This window comes from Vicia villosa, linkage group LG4, assembly GCF_029867415.1.
Source record: "Vicia villosa cultivar HV-30 ecotype Madison, WI linkage group LG4, Vvil1.0, whole genome shotgun sequence".
Classification (NCBI taxonomy): domain Eukaryota; kingdom Viridiplantae; phylum Streptophyta; class Magnoliopsida; order Fabales; family Fabaceae; genus Vicia; species Vicia villosa.
In genome coordinates, this window is record NC_081183.1 from 118,777,304 (window position 1) to 118,797,505 (window position 20,202).

The 20,202-nt window shown below is 32.3% G+C and overlaps 2 protein-coding genes across 3 annotated transcripts; one reads left to right on the top strand and one right to left on the bottom strand.

The window, feature by feature from the left end:
- Positions 1-13,335: 13,335 nt before the first annotated feature.
- On the top strand, positions 13,336-13,989 carry LOC131597738 (uncharacterized). Its single transcript, XM_058870414.1, has one exon. It carries the CDS (start codon positions 13,336-13,338, stop codon positions 13,987-13,989), a length of 654 nt encoding a protein of 217 aa, XP_058726397.1.
- A 4,200-nt stretch (positions 13,990-18,189) lies between these two features.
- LOC131599545 (uncharacterized) lies at positions 18,190-19,571 on the bottom strand. 2 transcript variants are annotated; one of them, XM_058871863.1, is made up of 5 exons: positions 19,514-19,571; positions 19,138-19,222; positions 18,968-19,063; positions 18,793-18,886; positions 18,190-18,374 (listed from the first exon to the last, which is right to left on the bottom strand). In XM_058871863.1, exons 1-5 carry the CDS (start codon positions 19,537-19,539, stop codon positions 18,343-18,345), a joined length of 333 nt encoding a protein of 110 aa, XP_058727846.1. In that variant the 5' UTR covers positions 19,540-19,571; the 3' UTR covers positions 18,190-18,342. The 2 variants fall into 2 exon arrangements, with proteins under 2 accessions (XP_058727846.1, XP_058727845.1); XM_058871862.1 differs by lacking the exon at positions 19,514-19,571 and adding an exon at positions 19,310-19,500.
- Between the last annotated feature and the right edge of the window lie 631 nt (positions 19,572-20,202).

Consider the following 20,202-nt stretch of genomic DNA (forward strand, 5'->3'; position numbering starts at 1 on the left):
ATGTCTTATTACTGTCAATGACTCATACATAAAATTTCATTATTATGCAAAACATCTAGCACATGGTTTATGGTAATTTTCTTGAGGTCGTTCAAATTTCTTACTTTCAAGTACATATCCTTTCATTAATTTCTAATTCTTTGTATTCAAAACAGCTATCTATTATTAGAGAAGATATTCTTCTGCATTTATGATACGATACACTACCAAAACTATTTATGCTCATATTAAGATGTTGGTTTTGGTTAGAATTGTTGGAATTGTTGATTTAGATTTAAAAAAATCAATAAAATGTATTTCAAACCAAGAAAAGTATATTATAAATTTGGGGCTTTAGGGTTCATGATCTTGAAACCCAGATTGAAGAAGACAAAAATTAAAAGTAAATATATATATATATATATATATATATATATATATATATATATATATATATATATATATATATATATATATATATATATATATTACTTGTAAATGAAATTACCTTTTTGAACAATTAAAGGATCATTTTGGAATTTTTTAAAGATAAGAGACCAGAATGGACCCCGAGGTATAATTAAGGGACCAAAAAGGGTATTTGGCTACAATATAAATAATGTGTCCCCTCAATTTCTTTAAAAACCGAGGAAATATGTTACACCACTACAACAACGAATCTCCACACTACATTTTTAAAGGAACAAAGCTCAAGATATTTCTAAGACATTAATCCACAACAAACTATGTACATCCATCACTTTATATCTTTCTTGTGAAAGCATTTTCCTTAATATCATTTGTTCAAGATAATGAAATTTTGGAACTTAAAAAATCTTTGAAAAGTTCTCAATGATGGATTACAAGTGCAGAAAATGATGCTTGCTTCAAGTTAAATAAAGAAGGGATATCAACCTTTGAATAACTTCTTAAAAGTTTTATGTAGTCAAACAACTATTAAAATTCAAATTAATGCTCGAAGATATGTGCATTCTTTTACAATAGGATTTGGATTAGAGCGAAATGTGTTTTTCTTCAAGAACAACAACAACTACGATAAAGTTGCATTTATTATAATGATGTAATTTAATATTCTCATTAAACAATATAATGTTAAAAAAACGTTTACACTTTTTACCTATTTTTTCCAAAAACCGAGGGAATAATTTTGGGATGATAATTGAGAATATTGATCAGTGTCCTTAAATAAATATGTGTCGTCCATTTCATGAGTATCAACGCTCAAGACACTTCCATTAGTGATCCGCGTGAAACCTAAGGGACGTCCATTATAAAAGCATGATAAATATTAACATTTCTAACCTAAATGAAACAAGAAGCCCTTGAAACCTAAAGACGCTTGGAAAGGATCTCCATAAAGGATTGCAAATGGAGAAAATTATCTGGATTCAAGGTTTGTTTTCTTAAATATTTATTTGACCCGAATATCATATATTTAAATATTGATTTAACTATCTTACCCTTTTTTCATCATAAACAAATGCATGCAAGATCCATATAGAATAATCTTGCACCCAACATTTGATCTTTCTCAAGATTCAATAATTCGAAGATCTAAAATCTAGATCTTCATGGAATTTTATTTTTATCTACATCTCTAGGGAATTTGATTTTAATTTTAATTGAATATTATATGTAAAAAATATAATATTCTAGGTAAATAATATAATAATTAAAAAGAATAATAATAATCTTACCCCTTGGTTTTCTAAATAAACCGAGATATTAGATACGCTAGTTTTACAAATGATAAAAGTGTTGTTGTTGGGGTTCAAACCCATGTGCATATAACTTTACCCCTCAGTTTTTTAATCACTGAGGTGTTAAGTGAGAACTTTTCATGACGTCCTTTGTTACCTCGCTTCTTTAGTCTAGGTTAAATGTATTTCACATTCGAGGTGTTATGTATTTTTTTGTAGTAGTGTCAATCTTTTATAATGGACAAACTTGAATGATCATCATCTTAATGAATACATAGGAATATCTCAAAAGAGTAACGCATCCTTAAACATATATGCTTAAGGAATCTGAAATACAAATAGAAATCCAAAGTTCTATATCAACAAAGATGAAGAAATAAATCTTTGCAACATCAAAGGCTAATTGTCCAAAAAGAGAAGTTTCCCAAAACATATGTCTAACGATTTATTGATGAGAAATGATTTCATATTTGACGATTTTTGGAAGGAATCTCAATAAGAATGAAACAAACTTTAAAGTTGCCTATCATATCAAAAGATTTAAAAAGGTTCAAACGAAAGAATAGTGAGTTTGAGAAAAGGGGGTTTAGCAAAAGACTTCGGCCAAAAAGGGAAGTTAGCAAAAGACTTCGGCTAGAAAAACAAATCTAAAAGATTAATACTTCCATTTGTGGGGAAAATTATGGTATTATGTGCTTCTTAAATGCCCGTTTAGGTGCGTATATTTCTTCAAGTAGCTCATCCTTTTTATATGAACCTTGTATTTATGGGTTCTATGTGTTGTTTATTTTCCCTACTTTTTGATAATACCAAAGAGGGAAATAAACTATATTATAATCTCTTTATTTGTGAATGGGAGTTAACCATAAAAAAAAATATATCTAATTTTTTGTTTTTACCACCTTCGTGAGAGATGCATTCTCGTGATAAAAAAGTGAATAATGTTGTTCTTTGTATTGTGTAGTTATAATTGTCAATTAGTTTGGATGATGACAACGGTCAAATATCTTTGTTTATTACAACACTTAAGTCAATTGTCAAATATCTTTGTTTATTTTAGCACATAAGTACCTAATGTATTTTTTGTGTTGATGATAGGTTTTTCAAGAGTTCTTTGTGAAAATTATCAAAGCGGAAGCTGATAATAAGTATCTAGTGGCTCTTGACGATGACATCTGAACAAAAAGAAATATTTCAAGCCTCATCGGTTAGATGTTTCAAATTCTAATTGAAGTGCAAGACAATGTTGAATCAAGAAGATGAACTTAAAGTCTTGAAATTGTAAAAGTGAAGAAGTGTGCATGCTCGCATAATCCTGCACTCTAGTTTGATCAATTATTTTTAAATGATCCTACGCGCACTCGCAAACACACAATGCTTTTCAAACTTTAGTTCCCTTTTGACAATATCCCTTAAAACCTTTTCAAGCTCATGCTTATTTGGTTTTAAGCTTGGTTAATCAATAAAGTAGGTACTTTAAATTATTTAGTTAATTAAGGGCTTCGTCTAATTTATAAAACCTCTTAATTGGCTAAATGCAATTTTAATTTTTTAGTTGATGCTAAAATCAAAATTTCCATATTTGGGTTGGTTAATTCATTCACAACTAGGTTAATCGATTAAAATATTAAAATTTCCCATGGATCATTTCCTTTTTTAGCCATATTTTTTCCTATATCAAGGAGGCTTCTCCCCAGTGTTCAGAATAGAAACCTTTAGACTTTGTTCTACTATTTTTCTTTCTAATTTTTTTCACTTGAGTTGCATTGTGTTGTACTCACGCCGTTGTATCTCATTTAAGTGAATTGTGTCTTACCATGTTTCGTGTTTTTTCTAACTATACAATACCTTTCAATATTTCTTATATTACTTAAGTACATTGTACCTTACAGTGTTCAATATTTCACTTAAGTACATTGTGCTTTACAACGTACAATGTTTCTCTTCTTAACGTTATTGCATTGTATGACTGCACAATCGTGTAAGCTTCACTTATTTATTTTCTTCAATAATTTTTTCTTATGTGTGTGATCCTATCGGTTTTCATCATATTGAAAATTACATCAAATCACACGTTTAACATAATAAAGAGTAAGCAATATCTAGCAACTCATCAGTGATATCAAAGTTACGAAAATGTCATGTGATCTGACAAAAACTTTGTATGATATTGTTTATGAGTATAATTACCATTTTAACCTCATGTATATATTAAACATAAGTCATCGACTAGGTTACACTTGTCAAGTTCAATATTGGACTCTTAGACATTATCCTATTACGCAAGATGGAAAAAAATTCATCTAAGTCACTCATGTCTCTCTGCATGATTTGTAGAGTACTCATGTCTATAAAATTATATTTGATTTCACACTTAGAGTCCATGATGGTTTTAGATCAAAACATACATGGTATACACCACTATCATCTTAAGAATAACTTATGACACTTGCATACCACTCTATGTAGTAGTCTCATGGTGGGTCAATCCCCTATAAATATTTATCCTAATACTTATACTTATGTGGACACATGATATACATTTATCCATGATCTGTGATATATGATCATCAATCTATCAACCTAATAATATGAATGCTTTAATGTTATCCCACATTACAATAAAACTTGACTATCGATACTTTATGAATATTGTCCTTTTATTTAATGAGGTCTCATGATTAAATCACACATAATATTTCATCAAACAGACTAGCTATTATAGGAACTTTATTACTTTAGAAAACAAATATTATAAATAAATTCTTTATTATTAATAATAGATAATTCGATACAAGTACAAAGTTCTAATAAAACTCTTGGACTCTAAGACTTACAATAGTTGTGGTAAGTTTGTTATATTCAAAAGTATGATTCTATCGTGTAACATCTTTTGAAAAATACTTAAAGGCTGCATGTTAAACTTGAAAAAATTTAGATGAAGATTCTTGATCTAAGCTTATGCAAAAACACTGTTTGTTCCTTTGCAAAATCTCCACATGTTGTTGAAAGTTGTTCAGTGCTAATCTTGTATAGGTTCAAGGTTGTTTTTAATGGAAATATCAAGAGGAATATTTTTGGGGGAAAAAGTATCTCAACATAATAGGCCAAACCTGTATAAATCATTGGTGCAATCTTTCTATCCTTTTTCACTTATGTCAACAAAATTGACTAAAATGATCATTTGCACAAGTCAAGATTAATTATCAGTTGTCCCCAAGGAAATGATCATTCTTACTCAAGTCATCAAGGTTGATCATTTGTTCAAACACTAATGTGACCATCTGCCTACACACCTGATCATGAATACTCCACTCTAGTAATCATCTATGCCTTAATGAAAAACTAATTTGTTGCACGTCATTTAAGAAGACTTGTTGTGTTATGACACCAAGAGAGAATATTTTGAACACTACATCATGACAATAATTATGTCAATAAAAAAAATAAAAGGATAATGATCAGTATAAAAAATTAATGAATAAAGATTTTATACCGATAGAACAACTCTAACATCTCCTTTCCCAATGGCCAAATGATCGGAAAGGGCAATACTCAACATTTTAGAACCTTTAATCTTAAATCAAGAACAACCTCAAATAACGAAACACACAAAGCTTTCTACTACTGACTTGTACAACTGCAGTGTCATTCTAATATTGTAAGCTTTGCCAGACATTATCTCATTAGCAAAGAACAATAACTTAAAGGAATAAGTTTTACATTTAACTTTTTTGGAAAGTCAATAACTTGTAATTGAGATTTATTAGGTTTACAACTCTTCCAAAATAGCTGTATACAAAGTACTTTGCAATTTTTCTAAAGCCCTTAGATCAGCAAGTCATTAAAACTTTAAGGCATGGAAGCTTTTAAAGGAGATTAGGCAATAAATCTTATTGATTGTCTGTAATCAATTAAGATTATAGTAGAAATGTCTCAAGTTATTAGCCAGTATAATTTTTTTATTTTTTTTTGTGTTTGATCTTCTCTATCCCTAATCTGTTATTATTCTGTTGCAATGCATTTTGTGCTTGATAATATGGAAAAAGCAACACAATTCAAGCCCCATCTCTACATATTTATGTTTCTCTTAGCTTTAAAATTCATTTAAAATTTAAGAGTGAAGACCCATTTTGGTCCCTCACAAATATTACACGAGTCAAATTAGTCCTTCACAATAAAATAGACCCAATTTAATCCCTTATAAAATTTAACCGGATCATATAAGTCCTTCTGTTAATATTTTTTTCAAATCGATTTTTTCCTAGTTTTAAACCGTGATGGACTGCCATGTTGGATTTTATTTATTTTTCATTTTTTAAATACTAAATTGATTTTTATTTTTAAACTCATTTTTAAACAATTATAAATTAATAATATAAAAAAACCAAAATTGTTTCTTATAAGAAGTTGAACTCAGACCATGTGGTTAATCTTAAACAATTCTAAATTTAAAATAAAAAATACAAAATTTATATCAATATGGTCTCAAACCTAATTACTTAAGTCTCTTCAGACTAAATGACAGTCAATTTAATAAAATAGAAATTGATTTGTCTATTTGTAAATGATAGTCACTTTACTAACAATAGAAATTGAGTTGTCTAGTTGCTATTGATAGTCATTTTACTAACCGTAGAAATTGATTTGTCTAGTTGTAAATGATAATCACTTTATTAACAATAGAAATTGATTTATCTAGTTGTAAATGATAATCACTTTACTAACAATAGAAATTGACCTTTCTTGTTGTAAATAATAGTCACTTTACTAACAATAGAAATTAATTTTTCTAGTTGTAAATGATAGTCACTTTATTAACGATAGAAATTGATTTGTCTAGTTGTAAAGTGAAAATCATTTAACTTGAAGGGACTTGAATTTGAGACCTCATAGGTAAAAATTTATGTATAGAATTTGTTAATATTAGAAGAAATCATGGAAATGACTGGTTTAAAAATTACTTTATAAGAAATAATTTTGGCTTTTTTGATATTAATCATTGATAAATGTTTAAAAATGAAATTAAAAATAAAAAATAATTTAGTATTTAAAAAATAAAAAAATCCAACGTGTCAGTTCAGTCACGGTTTAAAAGTATGAAAAGAACCGATTTAGAAGTAGGAAAAAACCGTTTGAGAAAAATATTAGCAGAATGACTAATATGATCCGGTTATATTTTATAAGGGATTAAGTTGGGTCAATCTTTTTTGTGATGGACTAATTTGACTCGTGTAATATTTGTGAAGGACCAAAATGGGCTTTCACTCAAAATTTAAACGAAATATGATTTATGAAACAAACTAAAACACGTTACAAAAATAGATAAGTCATCAAAATAATTGATAAACCTACAAATAAAAATGAATATGTAGTAATTCTCCCTAAATTGATTCATTTCATTACTAAAAATTGATAATTAAAAAATATGCAATAACAAAATAACAAATGAAAACAACATGTTGTTTTTACAAAATACAGTTTTTGGACCATAACTCTCAAATAAACTAACAAGACAAATAGAACATATTCAGTGTCTTCAAATCAAAGTATATAGTAACTCAAATGATGCCATATTGATATTGCAAAATGGTATATTTTAACATGGAACAATGCAAACAAACTTAAATTTGAAGCTCTTTAATAAGTCTCGTATGAAAGAAAAGAGAGCCAACGTGAGCAAGGACTACTCGCCGACGACACTCAAATGAGAAAGGATTCTACATTGATAGTTGTTGCCGGCAAGTCATCCTTGGCTCAAATCCACTCTCCCTGCCTTTTCATGCAAGACATTAGAGCAAATCAACAACATCTTTGAAACTTAACCTATTATCTTCTAAACTGTAATGTGTGTCACACCCTTCATTCGGCCATGTATTTATAAGCACAAAATTAATGTCAAAGGGTTATAGTTTTAATTTCTTCAAAGGAAATATTCCATATTAGACATTGATCCCTTTTACCAATATATCAGTGTCCTTGATGCTTCTTATCCAAAACCGTAATTGCTGTATATATAGAATCAAATTTTTGCTACAGAAGAAAAATATAGTTGACAATTGGCTCATTTTCTTGCCAAAAATGTTTGTTGATTGATTAACATTACTTGTTGTGGGAATAGAATATAACAAGGGGAACTAAAGCAGCTAGAGGAGTGGTTACCCGTGTGATTTGGTATATATTGTCAATGTCAACAGTTCTAGATATTGTGTGGTGTATTAAAACTATGGTTTGGAGATGGATGTTCATCGGGAAGATTACTTATCCAAATTGCAATTTTTATGAATTCATCAAAAATCCTTTGTTTTATTTATATTAAGTGCGATTGGTTTGTAATTTTTCTTTTTATCGAGCTTGGCCTCGTTTCCTTTTGTAATCTGGTTGAGAACATTTAGTTCTCTTTGCAATATATCTGGCTTACAAAAAAAAAAAAAAACAATTTTTTCTCAAAAATATAGCTTATCAGAAGATCGTATATAATAAGATTTTGACTTAATTAATATTAATGGGTTTTGTAAGAATATGTGCTAAAATACATAGGTGTTCTTCATCATTAAATCATTATCTGTACGTTCTATGCTTGTGTACGGTTTTCCCAATGTATACATCTAGTATGGTCCGATAAAAAAAATTAATTAAGAGTTAAATATATAATACCCAATACTTTTGTAATATAGGTGAAATTTGCTTTATCCCTAGTAATAAAAATTGAATCACTTTTTTTAAATGTTTAAATCTATGTCTTTTGTCTGATAAGTTCACAAGTTACCTCCGATAATATATTTTTTTTATTTGCGCTCTAAATTCAATGTTTAATTAGTATGCTTAGAAGAATAATCCAAAAAAAATGTTACAGTGTGTAAAACAAAAATCGCCTACATTACAGAAGTAAAGTCGTATTAAATCTAAAATCTTAAAAGATGACATATTCTTTATGGACATCTAATATGTAGATTATAAAAAAATATATTTTAAATTGAATATTATTATTTTTAGTAAATTTTAATTATTTCAATTATTATTATTATTATTATTATTATTATGGTTAAATAAATTTTTTGTCCCTATAATATTGTATTTTAACTTTTAGTTCTTCCTGGATTTTAGCTGGTTTTGGCAACGGATTTTTTGTAAAAACCGTTGCCTAAAGTCAGGAGGGACTAAAAAAGAAAACTGTAATATTTATAGGACCAAAAACTTATTTAATCCTTATTATTATTATTATTATTATTATCATTATTATTATTATTATTATTATTATTATTATTATTATTATTATTATTATTATTATTATTATTATTAAAGTGTATCTGAAGCTTTTGTTATAGCGTTTAAAGATCAGCTTAGATTAGGAGTTTACTTTTGGTTTTTCTTCTTCCTTATTTTATTTCACAGTTTTTTTTACTTTGTGGAAGGATTATTTTATCAAGATAAATTGTATTGGAATTCTTCTAATTTAGGAATTTGGTTTTCTTATATTTTGAATTGTGGTGAAAATATTTTATAAATCCTTGACGAGTCTTTGATTGTCGTTTCAGAAAAAGGGTTTGAAATTTGTAAGAGGAAAAGTCTTACTTCGATTTAATTTAACGGCATGGATGTTAGCAATCACTCTATGCAAAATAGAAGCCACTGGCCAGGTATATGATCAAGAACCGAGATAAATTCATTTTCTATCTAGTTAAGAAGCTGGTTATTGCAAACTAAAATGATAAATATTGTCTGCATGAAGAATATATAACATCTAAGGTTAATAGCTTTTGAAAATTTCTCTCTCTAAAATGGCGCTCTAACCTCTCTCTAGAAGGGGGTTAGGGTTTGCAATCTAGCTGATGAGTGGCAACCGGCAATCAAGGGTTAAGGAAGGATGGAAAACAGTTTCTGGCCGTCGAAATCAGAGGAGATTGAGCTTCAATTGGGACACTTTCCCTTTTGGGGGGAGTAACCGCAATCACCAGTCGTCTGGAGTGGAGATAACTTCTTTTTATGTTTTGGAATTCCCAGACTACTCAAGCGCGAAGGATCTTTTCGAGTTGTTTGGATGTGTAGGGAAGGCAGTGGAAGTTTCAATCTCTCCGAGGAGGAACAACAGGGGAAAACGTTTTCGTTTTATGCGTTTGGCAAGCATAGAAGATGGCAGATTGTTTGCGGGCAGGGAGGAAGATCCATGCCAATCTTCCTCATTTTCAAAGGGGTAAGCTGGTAGGAGATTCGAGGTTTGTGAATCAGAGTATCAGAGGAGGGGGTTCCAAAGGGGTTAAGGAGGCGGCGGAGGTGAGTTTCAGAGTAGGAATGGGATCCAGAAGGGGCAACAGAACATTCGCGGCGGTGGTAGGGGGAGTTTCGGGTTGCAAAGATGTTTCAGGGGATCTGTCCACAAATTTCTGTTTCAAGTCTAATGATGAAGACAAAAAGAGATTTCTGAAAGCTTATGTTGGGAGAGTTCTCATTCCAGGGTCAGCTTACAACATTTAATCTTATATGGAGATGGAGGGTGTTTATGCTGTGAGAGTTATTCCGTTGGGAGGGGATGTCTGTCTGTTGGAGGATAGGGAGTCGTGTTTTATCGAAGATTTGACTGTAGAAGGGGAAACCTGGTGAAATAGCTGGTTCTCTTAGATTAAGAGGTGGGAGGAAGGAACGGTTGGTTAGAGTAGGGATGTGTGGCTGAGAATCTTCGGTATCCCTGCTCACGTGTGGAAGTCTGACTTTTTCGTGGCTTTGGCGGAGGTGTGGGGGAAATTCATTTGCGTGGACGAGAGAACAGCGAAAGGAGAAGCTTTTGATGCCACAAGGATTATGGTGAAGGTTAATTTAGATCTCAAAATTCCTGACTTCTTTCCTGTTAACATTGATGGTAAGATGTTCAATTTAGTGGTGCGAGAGGATGCGATGGGGTTGTTTAGAAGTAATGTAGAGCCGTCGGGAAATGGGGATTCTGCTTCTTCATCAGCAGACTCTGGAAGAATTTGGCAGGATGTTAATGGAGTTGAATAAGAGGATTTAGGAACAGAATTCTCAACCAATTCTATTCAACAGTTTTCTTCGAAGGGAAGTTTAAACCATGGCGTTGGCGTTTCGTTCAGTGATCAAGGAGAAATTGATAAGGGAGATTCGTCAGGAGGCGGAGATGGAGGATCGAAAAATCTCCAGGGCTCGTCTTCGATTCCAGTTTTGCTGGGCAGGGAAGAAAATAGTGCTGCTGCTGGGAAGGATGCAGAATTGGGGAGTTTCGACGAGGCAGTATCACGTTTTCGGGCAGAAACTTCTTTGAATTTTGTCTCGAATAACATTTCTGGGAGTGAGAAAGGTGATGGTTCTGTTTCCTTGCAATCAGCGGTTAAGTGTTCCTTAGCTGACCTCAACCAGTGCTGTACAAAAAACGGTGCCCAAAGATTCTTAAGAAGAAGTCTGTTAATGGGTGGGGAAATTTATGTAAGGGTGGAGGGAACAAATTTTGTTGTAATGGATGTAAGATATTAAAAAAGCCAAATAACAGCCGTAAAGGGAAGAGCCGGAAAGGTGAGCACAGCGGGGAACAAAGGGGAACTTTACTGTTAAATTTCACAGCAGGGTCGGGGAGTTTAGAAGTTTCCCAATGTTCGGTATTCTATGGAGATCACATCGAGGAGTCTGATATAGTTAGAAATAACAGGCATCAATGGAAGTATTTGAAAAATGATTTCGGTGGGAATTTGTGGGATGCTATAGCGGCATTGGGTGTGGTTGATGTGGAGGGATGTGGCAAGAAAAGTTGTTTGAGTCGAGGCATTGAAGAGGGAGATTGTGAGAACCGGGAAGGACGGAAGGAGCTTACTAACGGAGACTCATGATCATCGGCTCTTTGAACATAAGAGGGGGTGTCAATTCTCTTAAGAGGAAGAGAATTAGTGCTATTATTCAAAAATCTAAGGCGGATATGTTTTTGTTACAGGAAACTAAGATCACTAACATGGCGGATGGCTTGGCGAAAAGTTTTTGGAACACTCTGGAGGTTGGGTTTTCTTTTTCTAATTCTTCGGAAAGGTCGGGAGGCTTGATTACTCTATGGAAATGTAACAATGTGGAGGTTTTGTGTAATTTTAAAGGAGATGGGTACTTGGGCACTAAAGTGGAGTGGAAGAATAATATTTATTACATTGTAAACATTTATTCTTCTTGTTTATTGAGCAAGAAGAAGGAGTTGTGGAAGGAGCTTCTAGAGTTGAAATAAATTTTCAAAGATGGTGAATGGATAATGGGAGGGGACTTTAATGCTATTGAAAATTCTATAGAGAGGAAGGGGAGGATGGTGGTGGCGAACCATTATGAAACGGAGCTTTTTTTGGAATTTATTGATAAAAGTCTTTTGGTGGATGTTCCGTGTAAAGGTAAAAAGTTTTCTTGGTTTAGTGGTGACGGCAAATCTATGAGTTGCTTAGATCGTTTCCTTGTTTCTAGTAATATTGTCTCTAATTGGGGTGTGGTTGGCCAACTCATTAGTGATAGAGACATCTCGGACCATTGCCCGGTTTGGTTAATGATGGATAATTTGGATTGGGGACCTAAACCTTTTAGATTCAGCAATGAGTGGTTTTAGCTTAATTCTTTCCTTCCTTTTGTGGAGAAAGAATGGAAAAGTTTGAAGGTGGAAGGAAGAGGTGATTTTATTCTAAAGGAAAAGCTTCGCTTATTAAAAGATAAACTTAGAAGGTGGAACAAAGAGATCTTTGGGAAGATAGAGTTGGAGATGGAAGATGGAGTCCGGGACTTGAATATTGCCGATGAAAGGTTAGTTTCCGAAAACGTTGCTTCTTTTGATGATAATCTTGCTTTTAGGAAGGAATCTAGTGCTAAGTTTTGGAGGAATATGAGGTTAAAAGAGAATATGCTTCTTCAAAAATCTAGAGTGAAGTGGATTAAGGAGGGAGATTCAAATAGCGGTTTTTTTCACAAGATGATGAAACAAAGGAGAAGGATAAATCATTTAGGACCCATTATTACTCCGGAAGGTGTAGCGGGTTCGGTAGAAGATGTCAAAGAGGCGGTGTTTAATTTTTTCGAGAACAAATTTATAGAAACGAAAGAGACTCGGCCGATTTTGGATGGTATCCCATTTAATTCTATCAATGGTTTGGAAGCGACGGATCTTGAGAAGCCTTTCTTAGAAGCCGAAATTAAAGAGGCGGTGTGGGAGTGTGGCGGAGACAAAATTCCGGGTCCGGATGGCTATTCCTTTCTTTTCATAAAGAAATGTTGGTTTTTTATTAAAGAAGATTTTATTCGCCATTTCGAGTATTTCTTTGACGGGAACTCTGTTTCGAAGGTGATCACCTCTTCTTTTTTTACTTTGATTCCGAAGAAATCCAATCAGGTATCTTTGGGTGACTATCGACCCATTTGTTTGGTTGGTTGCATGTATAAAGTGGTTACAAAGCTCTTGGAGGGGAGACTAAAAAAGGTGTTGTTTTCGATCATTTCTAATTGCCAAAGTGTGTTCGTTCCCGGTAGGCAATAGTTAAACGGTGTTTTGGTGGCGAATGAAGTGGTCGATTTTTCTAGAAAAGAAGGTAGTAAATGCATTCTTTTTAAAGTTGACTTTGAGAAAGTGTATGACAAAGTAAGTTGGAATTTCTTAAGGTACATGATGAAAAGAATGGGATTTGGTCAAAGGTGGTTGAAGTGGATGGAGTTATTGGTGTTTAATAGCAACATGTCGATTCTTGTTAATGGGAGTCCTACTAAGGATTTTATGGTTTCAAGGGGTTTGAGGCAAGGCGATCCTCTCTCTCCTTTTCTTTTTGTTTTGGTGGCTGAAGGATTATCAGGCTTGGTGACAAGATCTATTGAAGTTGGGGATTTTCAAAGGTTTGATATTAAGAGATCTTGTGGGGTGGATATTCTCCAATTTGCGGATGATACTCTTCTAGTGGGCGAAGGTAGTTGGAAGCAAATTTGGGCGATTAAGGTGGTGCTTTGTGCTTTTGAAGTGGTTTCGGGCCTCGGAATTAATTACCAAAAGAGAAAGCTAATTGGGATTAATTCTAATGTTCATTTCTTGGAAGCGGCTTCTCATGTTCTTTCTTGCAAGTTGGAAGAGATCAATTTTTACTTTCTCGGTATTCCTATTGGCTTTAATCCAAGGAAGGAATCTACTTGGAGTCCTCTTGTGGTGAATATGAAGAATCATTTGGAGGGGTGGACTAATCGCTTTCTAAATTTGGGAGGTAGAATGACTCTTCTTAAGTCCGTTCTTAGTTGTTTATCTATCTTCACTATGTCCTTTTACAAATGCCTCCGAAAGTGGTAAAAAAGCTTAACACCATTCAGAGTAACTTTCTATGGGGGGGAGTGGAGAATAATAGGAAAATCCATTGGGTGAAATGGAGGGATGTCAATCTTTCTTTTGATAAGGGGGGTTTGGGTGTTAAAAATATTGCTTTGTTTAATTTGGCCCTTCTTAACAAATGGAGATGGAAGATTCTTCAAGGCACCGAATCACTTTGGCATAGTATTTTGAAAGCTCGTTATGGTGACTTGTCTCATAAGATGTTGAGCGGGGATAAGGGGTCATCTCCTCCTTCTCGTTGCTCTTTTTGGTGGAGGGACCTTTTAAAAATTTCTAATGATTTTTATCCTGATCCGATTGTTGATTGTAGTAGGTTCTCCGTCAATAATGGTTTTAATACTCCTTTTTGGCATGCTAAGTGGTTGGGAGGAGTCTCCTTGAAAGTCCTTTTTCCGGGTCTTTTTGAGGCGTCTAAATTGAAGAATTTTCCGTGGCGGCAATGGGCGGTTGGGGTAATGAAGGGTAGATATGGGGTGATTTCGGTTTGGAGGGGATTATTCCTTCGGATAGTGTGGTGGCGTTGAGGAATCTTTTGGATGGTTCAGAAGGGCGGAATGAGGGGAGAGATGGAGTGGAGTGGTTCAACAATAAGGAGATGGATTTTTTGGTGGCTTCTTGTTATTCTTATCTTTTGAAGAGATTCACTCCCTTCGGTTCTCCTAACAAAAGTGACGAAGCTTTTGGGCTTTTGTGGAAATTGGAGGTGCCTTTCAAAATCAAAGCATTCGGATGGAGACTTTTTCACAATAGGCTTCCTATTAAGGATTTGTTGTTGCATAGAGGTATCTCTCTTTCTTTAGATAATTTATTTTGCTCTTTTTGTGGTGTCGACTTAGAAAAGTGTAGGCATACTTTTTTTGTTTGTTGGGTGGTAAAAAGGATTTAGAATGAAATAGCTTCTTGGGTTGGTATAGGAGATAGGGTGGAGGAAGAGTGTTTACCAAGTTTTATGGAGTGGCACTCCTTATTTAAATTCAAGAAAGTTAAGAGGTGTAAATTCGGTGTGGTTTGGTTAGCGGTTACGTGGTGTCTTTGGTTAGCTAGAAACGGAGTGTGTTTCCGGAATGATGGTTGGAGCGTCAACAATATTGTTTGGAACATAAAACTAACAGTGTGGAGATGGTCTTTTTGTGGGAATATTACTAATTCAAATTACAATTTTTACGATTTTAGTAAGGACCCATTGTTGTTCCTTTCGTAAGGGTAATTGGTTTGTAATTTTCTTTTTTATCGGGGTTTCCCGTTGTCTATTGTAATCGGGTTTGAGAACCCCTAGTTCTCCTTTATATATAATTCCTTGCTTATGAAAAAAACATGTAAGGTTAATCAAAAGCATATTTTAGATATAGATTACAAACATGTTAAGCTGAATAATCACTACTAAAAAAACACGTTAAGCCTTGGACGCGAAATGCATTTAATCTCAGCTATAAAAGCGAGGTAAAGAAAGTCGTCATGAAAAATTATCAAAAATTTTTTTCGGTGTTTAGAAAATCGTGGGGTAACGTTATCTGTACATGAGTTCAAACCCCAGCATCTGACTTTAATAATTTTCAAAACTAACTCATCATAGATTGATGTTTTTTAAACTCGTTATATTATTTACACAAAATACTAATAAATAAATTGTTTACACTCACCATGTTAAGGACGGTAATCAATATCTTCAATAATCATGTCAAAATTATACTCTCGGTTTTGTCAAAAATCAAGGTAATTAAAAAATATTTTCCCCTCAATTTCAGTAGAAAACTGCGGTGAATAAGCTTTTTTTAACGTTACATTGTTTGCATAGAATATTAAAATACATTATTACAACAAATACAGTTTCGTCATAGTCGTTGTTGTTCCAACTTCTAAGGATTGAATGCATCCAACTTATAAGGAGTTATTTGTTCCAAACATGGGAAAATATTTTTTCTGCACTTGATATTCAACATAGAGAACTTTTCCAAGCTTCTTTAAATTCCAAAATTTCATTATCTTGAGCAAATGTTTTCATGACAAATGCTTTCACGAGAAAGATATATAGTGGTAAATGTAGATAGTTTGTTGTGGATTGATGACTTGAAAATATCTTGAGCATTGTTCCTCTATGAATGTAGGGTAGAGGTTAGTTATTGTGACTGTGTAACAAAACCCCTCAGTGTTTTTAAAAAATTGAAGGAAAAAGTATTTTCTTTTTTAATAAAAAAATTAAATTGAATAAGGTAACCCCTTGGTTTTAGTAAAAAACCAAGGTAATAGGGTTCAAGCAAAAAATGGTGAATGATAAAAAATTGAAAGTAACATGTCATATTTCCCTTTAACAAACACCATTTTTTTTATACAATTTATACCATTTTTAGGAATAAATTTCTCAATGTTGTTAACCTAGGAAAATAAGTGTTGTTTTCTTTGATTGGCAACAATGGAAGGTTATTCCAAAAATATAACAACAATATCAACACCATTATGTGAGATAGATTGCAAGAGATGGAAAAAAATTTTGTTCAAGATAGAATAACATTGAAGATTTTTTATGTCTTGTAATCCACCCAAAAAGAATTATGCATACGAATGTGAGGAGGCTACATATAAGGTAAGATTAGGGTGAAATCTTTTTAACGAGTGCTTTTAAAATAAAATCTGATTATTTTATCACTCGATTATTACGTAAACTAAAGGAATAAATCATTTTGTTTACACTTATAATGAAATAAAAAATAAACTGCAATAACTTGGATTTGAAGCATATCCTGTATTGTTTGTCCCATCAATGATATTAAAAAGCGAAGAAGTATGTTCTTTTATTTAAAGAAATAATCCCACATTAAAATTACCGGAGTTAAACAATATTTCTTTACGCATACACCATACCTGTTGGGCATTATGGTGTATGCGTAAAGAAATATTGTTGAACTCCGGTATTTTTATTGTGGGAGATGTCGTGCATAAAATTAAATTGCTCTCTTGGCTTTGGAACATTATAGGTTTCAAGTTTACCGTCAATTGTAATTTTTATTTATGGTGTCAAATTCCTTTGGAATCATCGAATTCCCCCATTTGTATTATTCATGATTGAACACCCCTTATGTTCTTATTATTATAGAATTCCATTGCTTATAAAAAAGTCTAAGTTTGGAATCATTCCACCTAGATATTGAGATCGAGATTTTTCTTCTTTGTCAATCGTTTTCAGTTCATAACACAATTTACACGACTTTGGTTAGATTTTAGTTTCTTGAAACCGATAAATTGTGATTCATACCTCGTGTTCTTAAACAAAACAATCAATGAAAGGAAGAATTGAACTGGAGAGCATTGTGACAAGCCTCATGAAAAAAAATCATCATGCTGCCACGTCAAGTACGCGTGATTTTCAGTATCAAATGTGTGATTCTCAATAATGAGGTATCAAGGTGGAATAGTATAATTCGTAAGTTGTGGTGGAAGCTTGTGAACCCTTATGATTCTTTCAACTTGCTGATTCTTTTGAATCATCAAACTTAATAGCACTACTATAAAAAAGCTATTTAATAGCGTTTTTTTTTGTTTTTGATAGCGCTACTGACCAGGCCGATATTATAAATATTTCTATTTAATAGCAGTTTAAAAGCGTTATAGTAACGATAATTAATAGCGTTTTTTTAAAAGCGCTATTATAGTATCAGTATTTAATAGCATTCTTTCAAAAGCGCTACAAAAATAGACATTTAGCGCTTTATAATTTGTCTTCTGCTTTGATTTTGATAGCACTTCCGGCCAAACTGCTATTATAAGGCACAATTTTGATAGTGCTTTTCCATAAAAGTGCTATTATAGCATGTCTCATTAATAGCACTTCCTATAAAAAGCGCTATTCTAGCACAACTGTTTTTTTTTACAAAATCATTCTTTTGGTCTATTTATATGGTATTTGCATTTTATGACATAAGAATTCATTAAAACAATGATTAATCAACTAAAATATTTGAAAATAAAATATAACCACTTATTCAAGAACAAATTTGTGAAACCATATCTACCATTGCCATATAATTAATTAATAAATATGGAAGGAACTGTATCTATGTATATAGATCAATCCACACTACATAATAGTGTTAAATGATATAACAAACCAGATTCAACATTGATCTCAATGAAATTAAGCTAAAACTTTTGCCACAAGTTGGTCCAAGTGCATCAAACTAAATTCCAAACAAAAAGTACAACATATTCTACACTAAAGAAAAAACATCTAAAAAATCAAGAAATGACAACAAAACAACATCAAGTAGTAATCCCTTCGTGAAACAAAGCACTTCCGAATCCAGACATCGAATCACTTTGCTAGCTAGGCAAAATAATTGCTTCTTGTTTTCCTGTATCATAGAAAGAATATTAATTATGTTTTGTGCAATAATCAAAAAACCAAAACCTAAATATATATATTCATATAAATAACAATATAAAGTTTAATATCAAATGTATGTATGTCATATATTACAGCCTTATCATGAAAATATAAACTAAGTGAGGTATCAAATGTATGTATGTCATGTATTATGCCAACAATATAATTGCCCTTGTCATGCATAAAAGGAGATATAATATTTCACTTCCTGGAATGACAGTACTAATATTAAAATTAATAAGGATAATGCAATAAATAAGTAAGTTATATTTCAACATGTTTTTAAACTGTAAATCTCACATTTGAATACAACACTCTATACTTATCTTCCGTAACATTCTGTAAATATTTTAGGAAATATTAATTGTAGGCTTTAAAAAACTCACCGAACACATCATCCACCATATAGGTAGCCCAATCCTCCTTGACCTCAGTTAACTTATCGTTAGAGTAGGTACGGCATTTGTGGTCAGGAAAGTACTTCAAATATAAAAACATCAACAATTTTATTAGAATTTAATCACATTAATTTACAAATTAATAACAACTAAAATCACGTACATTTACGGGGATCATAATTTCATTTTCCATGATGACCTCTTTCATAAATCGCTTCACAAAATATCCACAGTCAATGCTATTAATTTGACGGGGACACTGCAAAAAAAAACATTTCATATATTACTTTTACTCTACATAGTTGTTTAAAAATAACATTAATTTGGACATACCCGAATTTTTGACCATGAAATTTTCTTTGACTTGGAGACTTTAGGCACTTTAGAATTACTATTAGCACGATAAATTTGCAACGCACTAACAAAATGAAATTAACTTCAAATAAGTAATTATTATAACTAAGAATACTTATATAAATGTTAAACTAAAAGAGTCTATACTCACTTCTCAAACTTGGTTTTTAAATTTTGATATTTTGTTGGCTCACCATTCAACGGGTCCATGTAATATATCACCTCAGCATCGAGATTGATGACAAGTAACACCCAATGTTTTCTGTACCCAACATTTGAATATTGCAATAAAAATTTACATTGAATATATAGTTTGTTCTCGTAAATTTAATAACATTTTGAATAGAATTCTCACCCTAGATTGCAAGGTGCAAGAATCATTTTATCCTTGAAGTGCTCCTCATCTTTCAAGAGTATTTTTGCTACAGCATTTCCTATATTATCCTACCGTGATACATGTGGGGATATGAAGGAGAACTTATTTATTAATCCATTTGGACTAATAAACTTGTCATACAAATACCTAGAAATGAACGACAACAATTGGTATTAATATATTTGTCAGATTAGAGAACATTTGTAATAATATAGGTACCTGGCAAATACAGTGATAGTAGAGGCACTTAACCAGTTGTGATCAAGAATCTCTTTTATATTCTCTACACGTAGATGCTCTAAAAACTCCTCACCAAATATACTTTCCGATTCAAACAAAACCAAACATGATTGCAAGAGAAAAAAAGCTCAAAATAAAAAAGAATTCGTAACCTACCTTCAAAGATTTCGACGAAGACTTCAACTCCGGTACGGTCTCTCGTAGCTTGATCCTCCTTCTGGTGGTGTGTGCGACTGGGTTTGACGATTGGAAAGAGTGTTTGACGGCGTGAATAGGGTTTGACAATTGGAAAGAGTGTTTGACGGTGTGAATAGGGTTCGATGGCTTGGCAGAAAATTGAAAATCGACGTGAGAGAAGGGTTTGAAGATAAGGTTTTTGGAGCAATATGAAAAGTTTAGCGGATCGAAGAGTTTGGGGATAAGGTTTT

Excerpts from the sequence above, each read along its gene's own strand:
- LOC131597738 (XM_058870414.1), top strand. The coding sequence starts at position 13,336 with ATGGGATTTGGTCAAAGGTGGTTGAAGTGGATGGAGTTATTGGTGTTT.
- LOC131599545 (XM_058871862.1), bottom strand. The coding sequence starts at position 19,368 with ATGGACCCGTTGAATGGTGAGCCAACAAAATATCAAAATTTAAAAACC. Across the intron at positions 19,223-19,309 it reads TTAAAAACCAAGTTTGAGAA|TGCGTTGCAAATTTATCGTG; the intron begins GTGAGTATAGAC and ends TCATTTTGTTAG. Across the intron at positions 19,064-19,137 it reads TTTCATGGTCAAAAATTCGG|TGTCCCCGTCAAATTAATAG; the intron begins GTATGTCCAAAT and ends TTTTTTTTGCAG.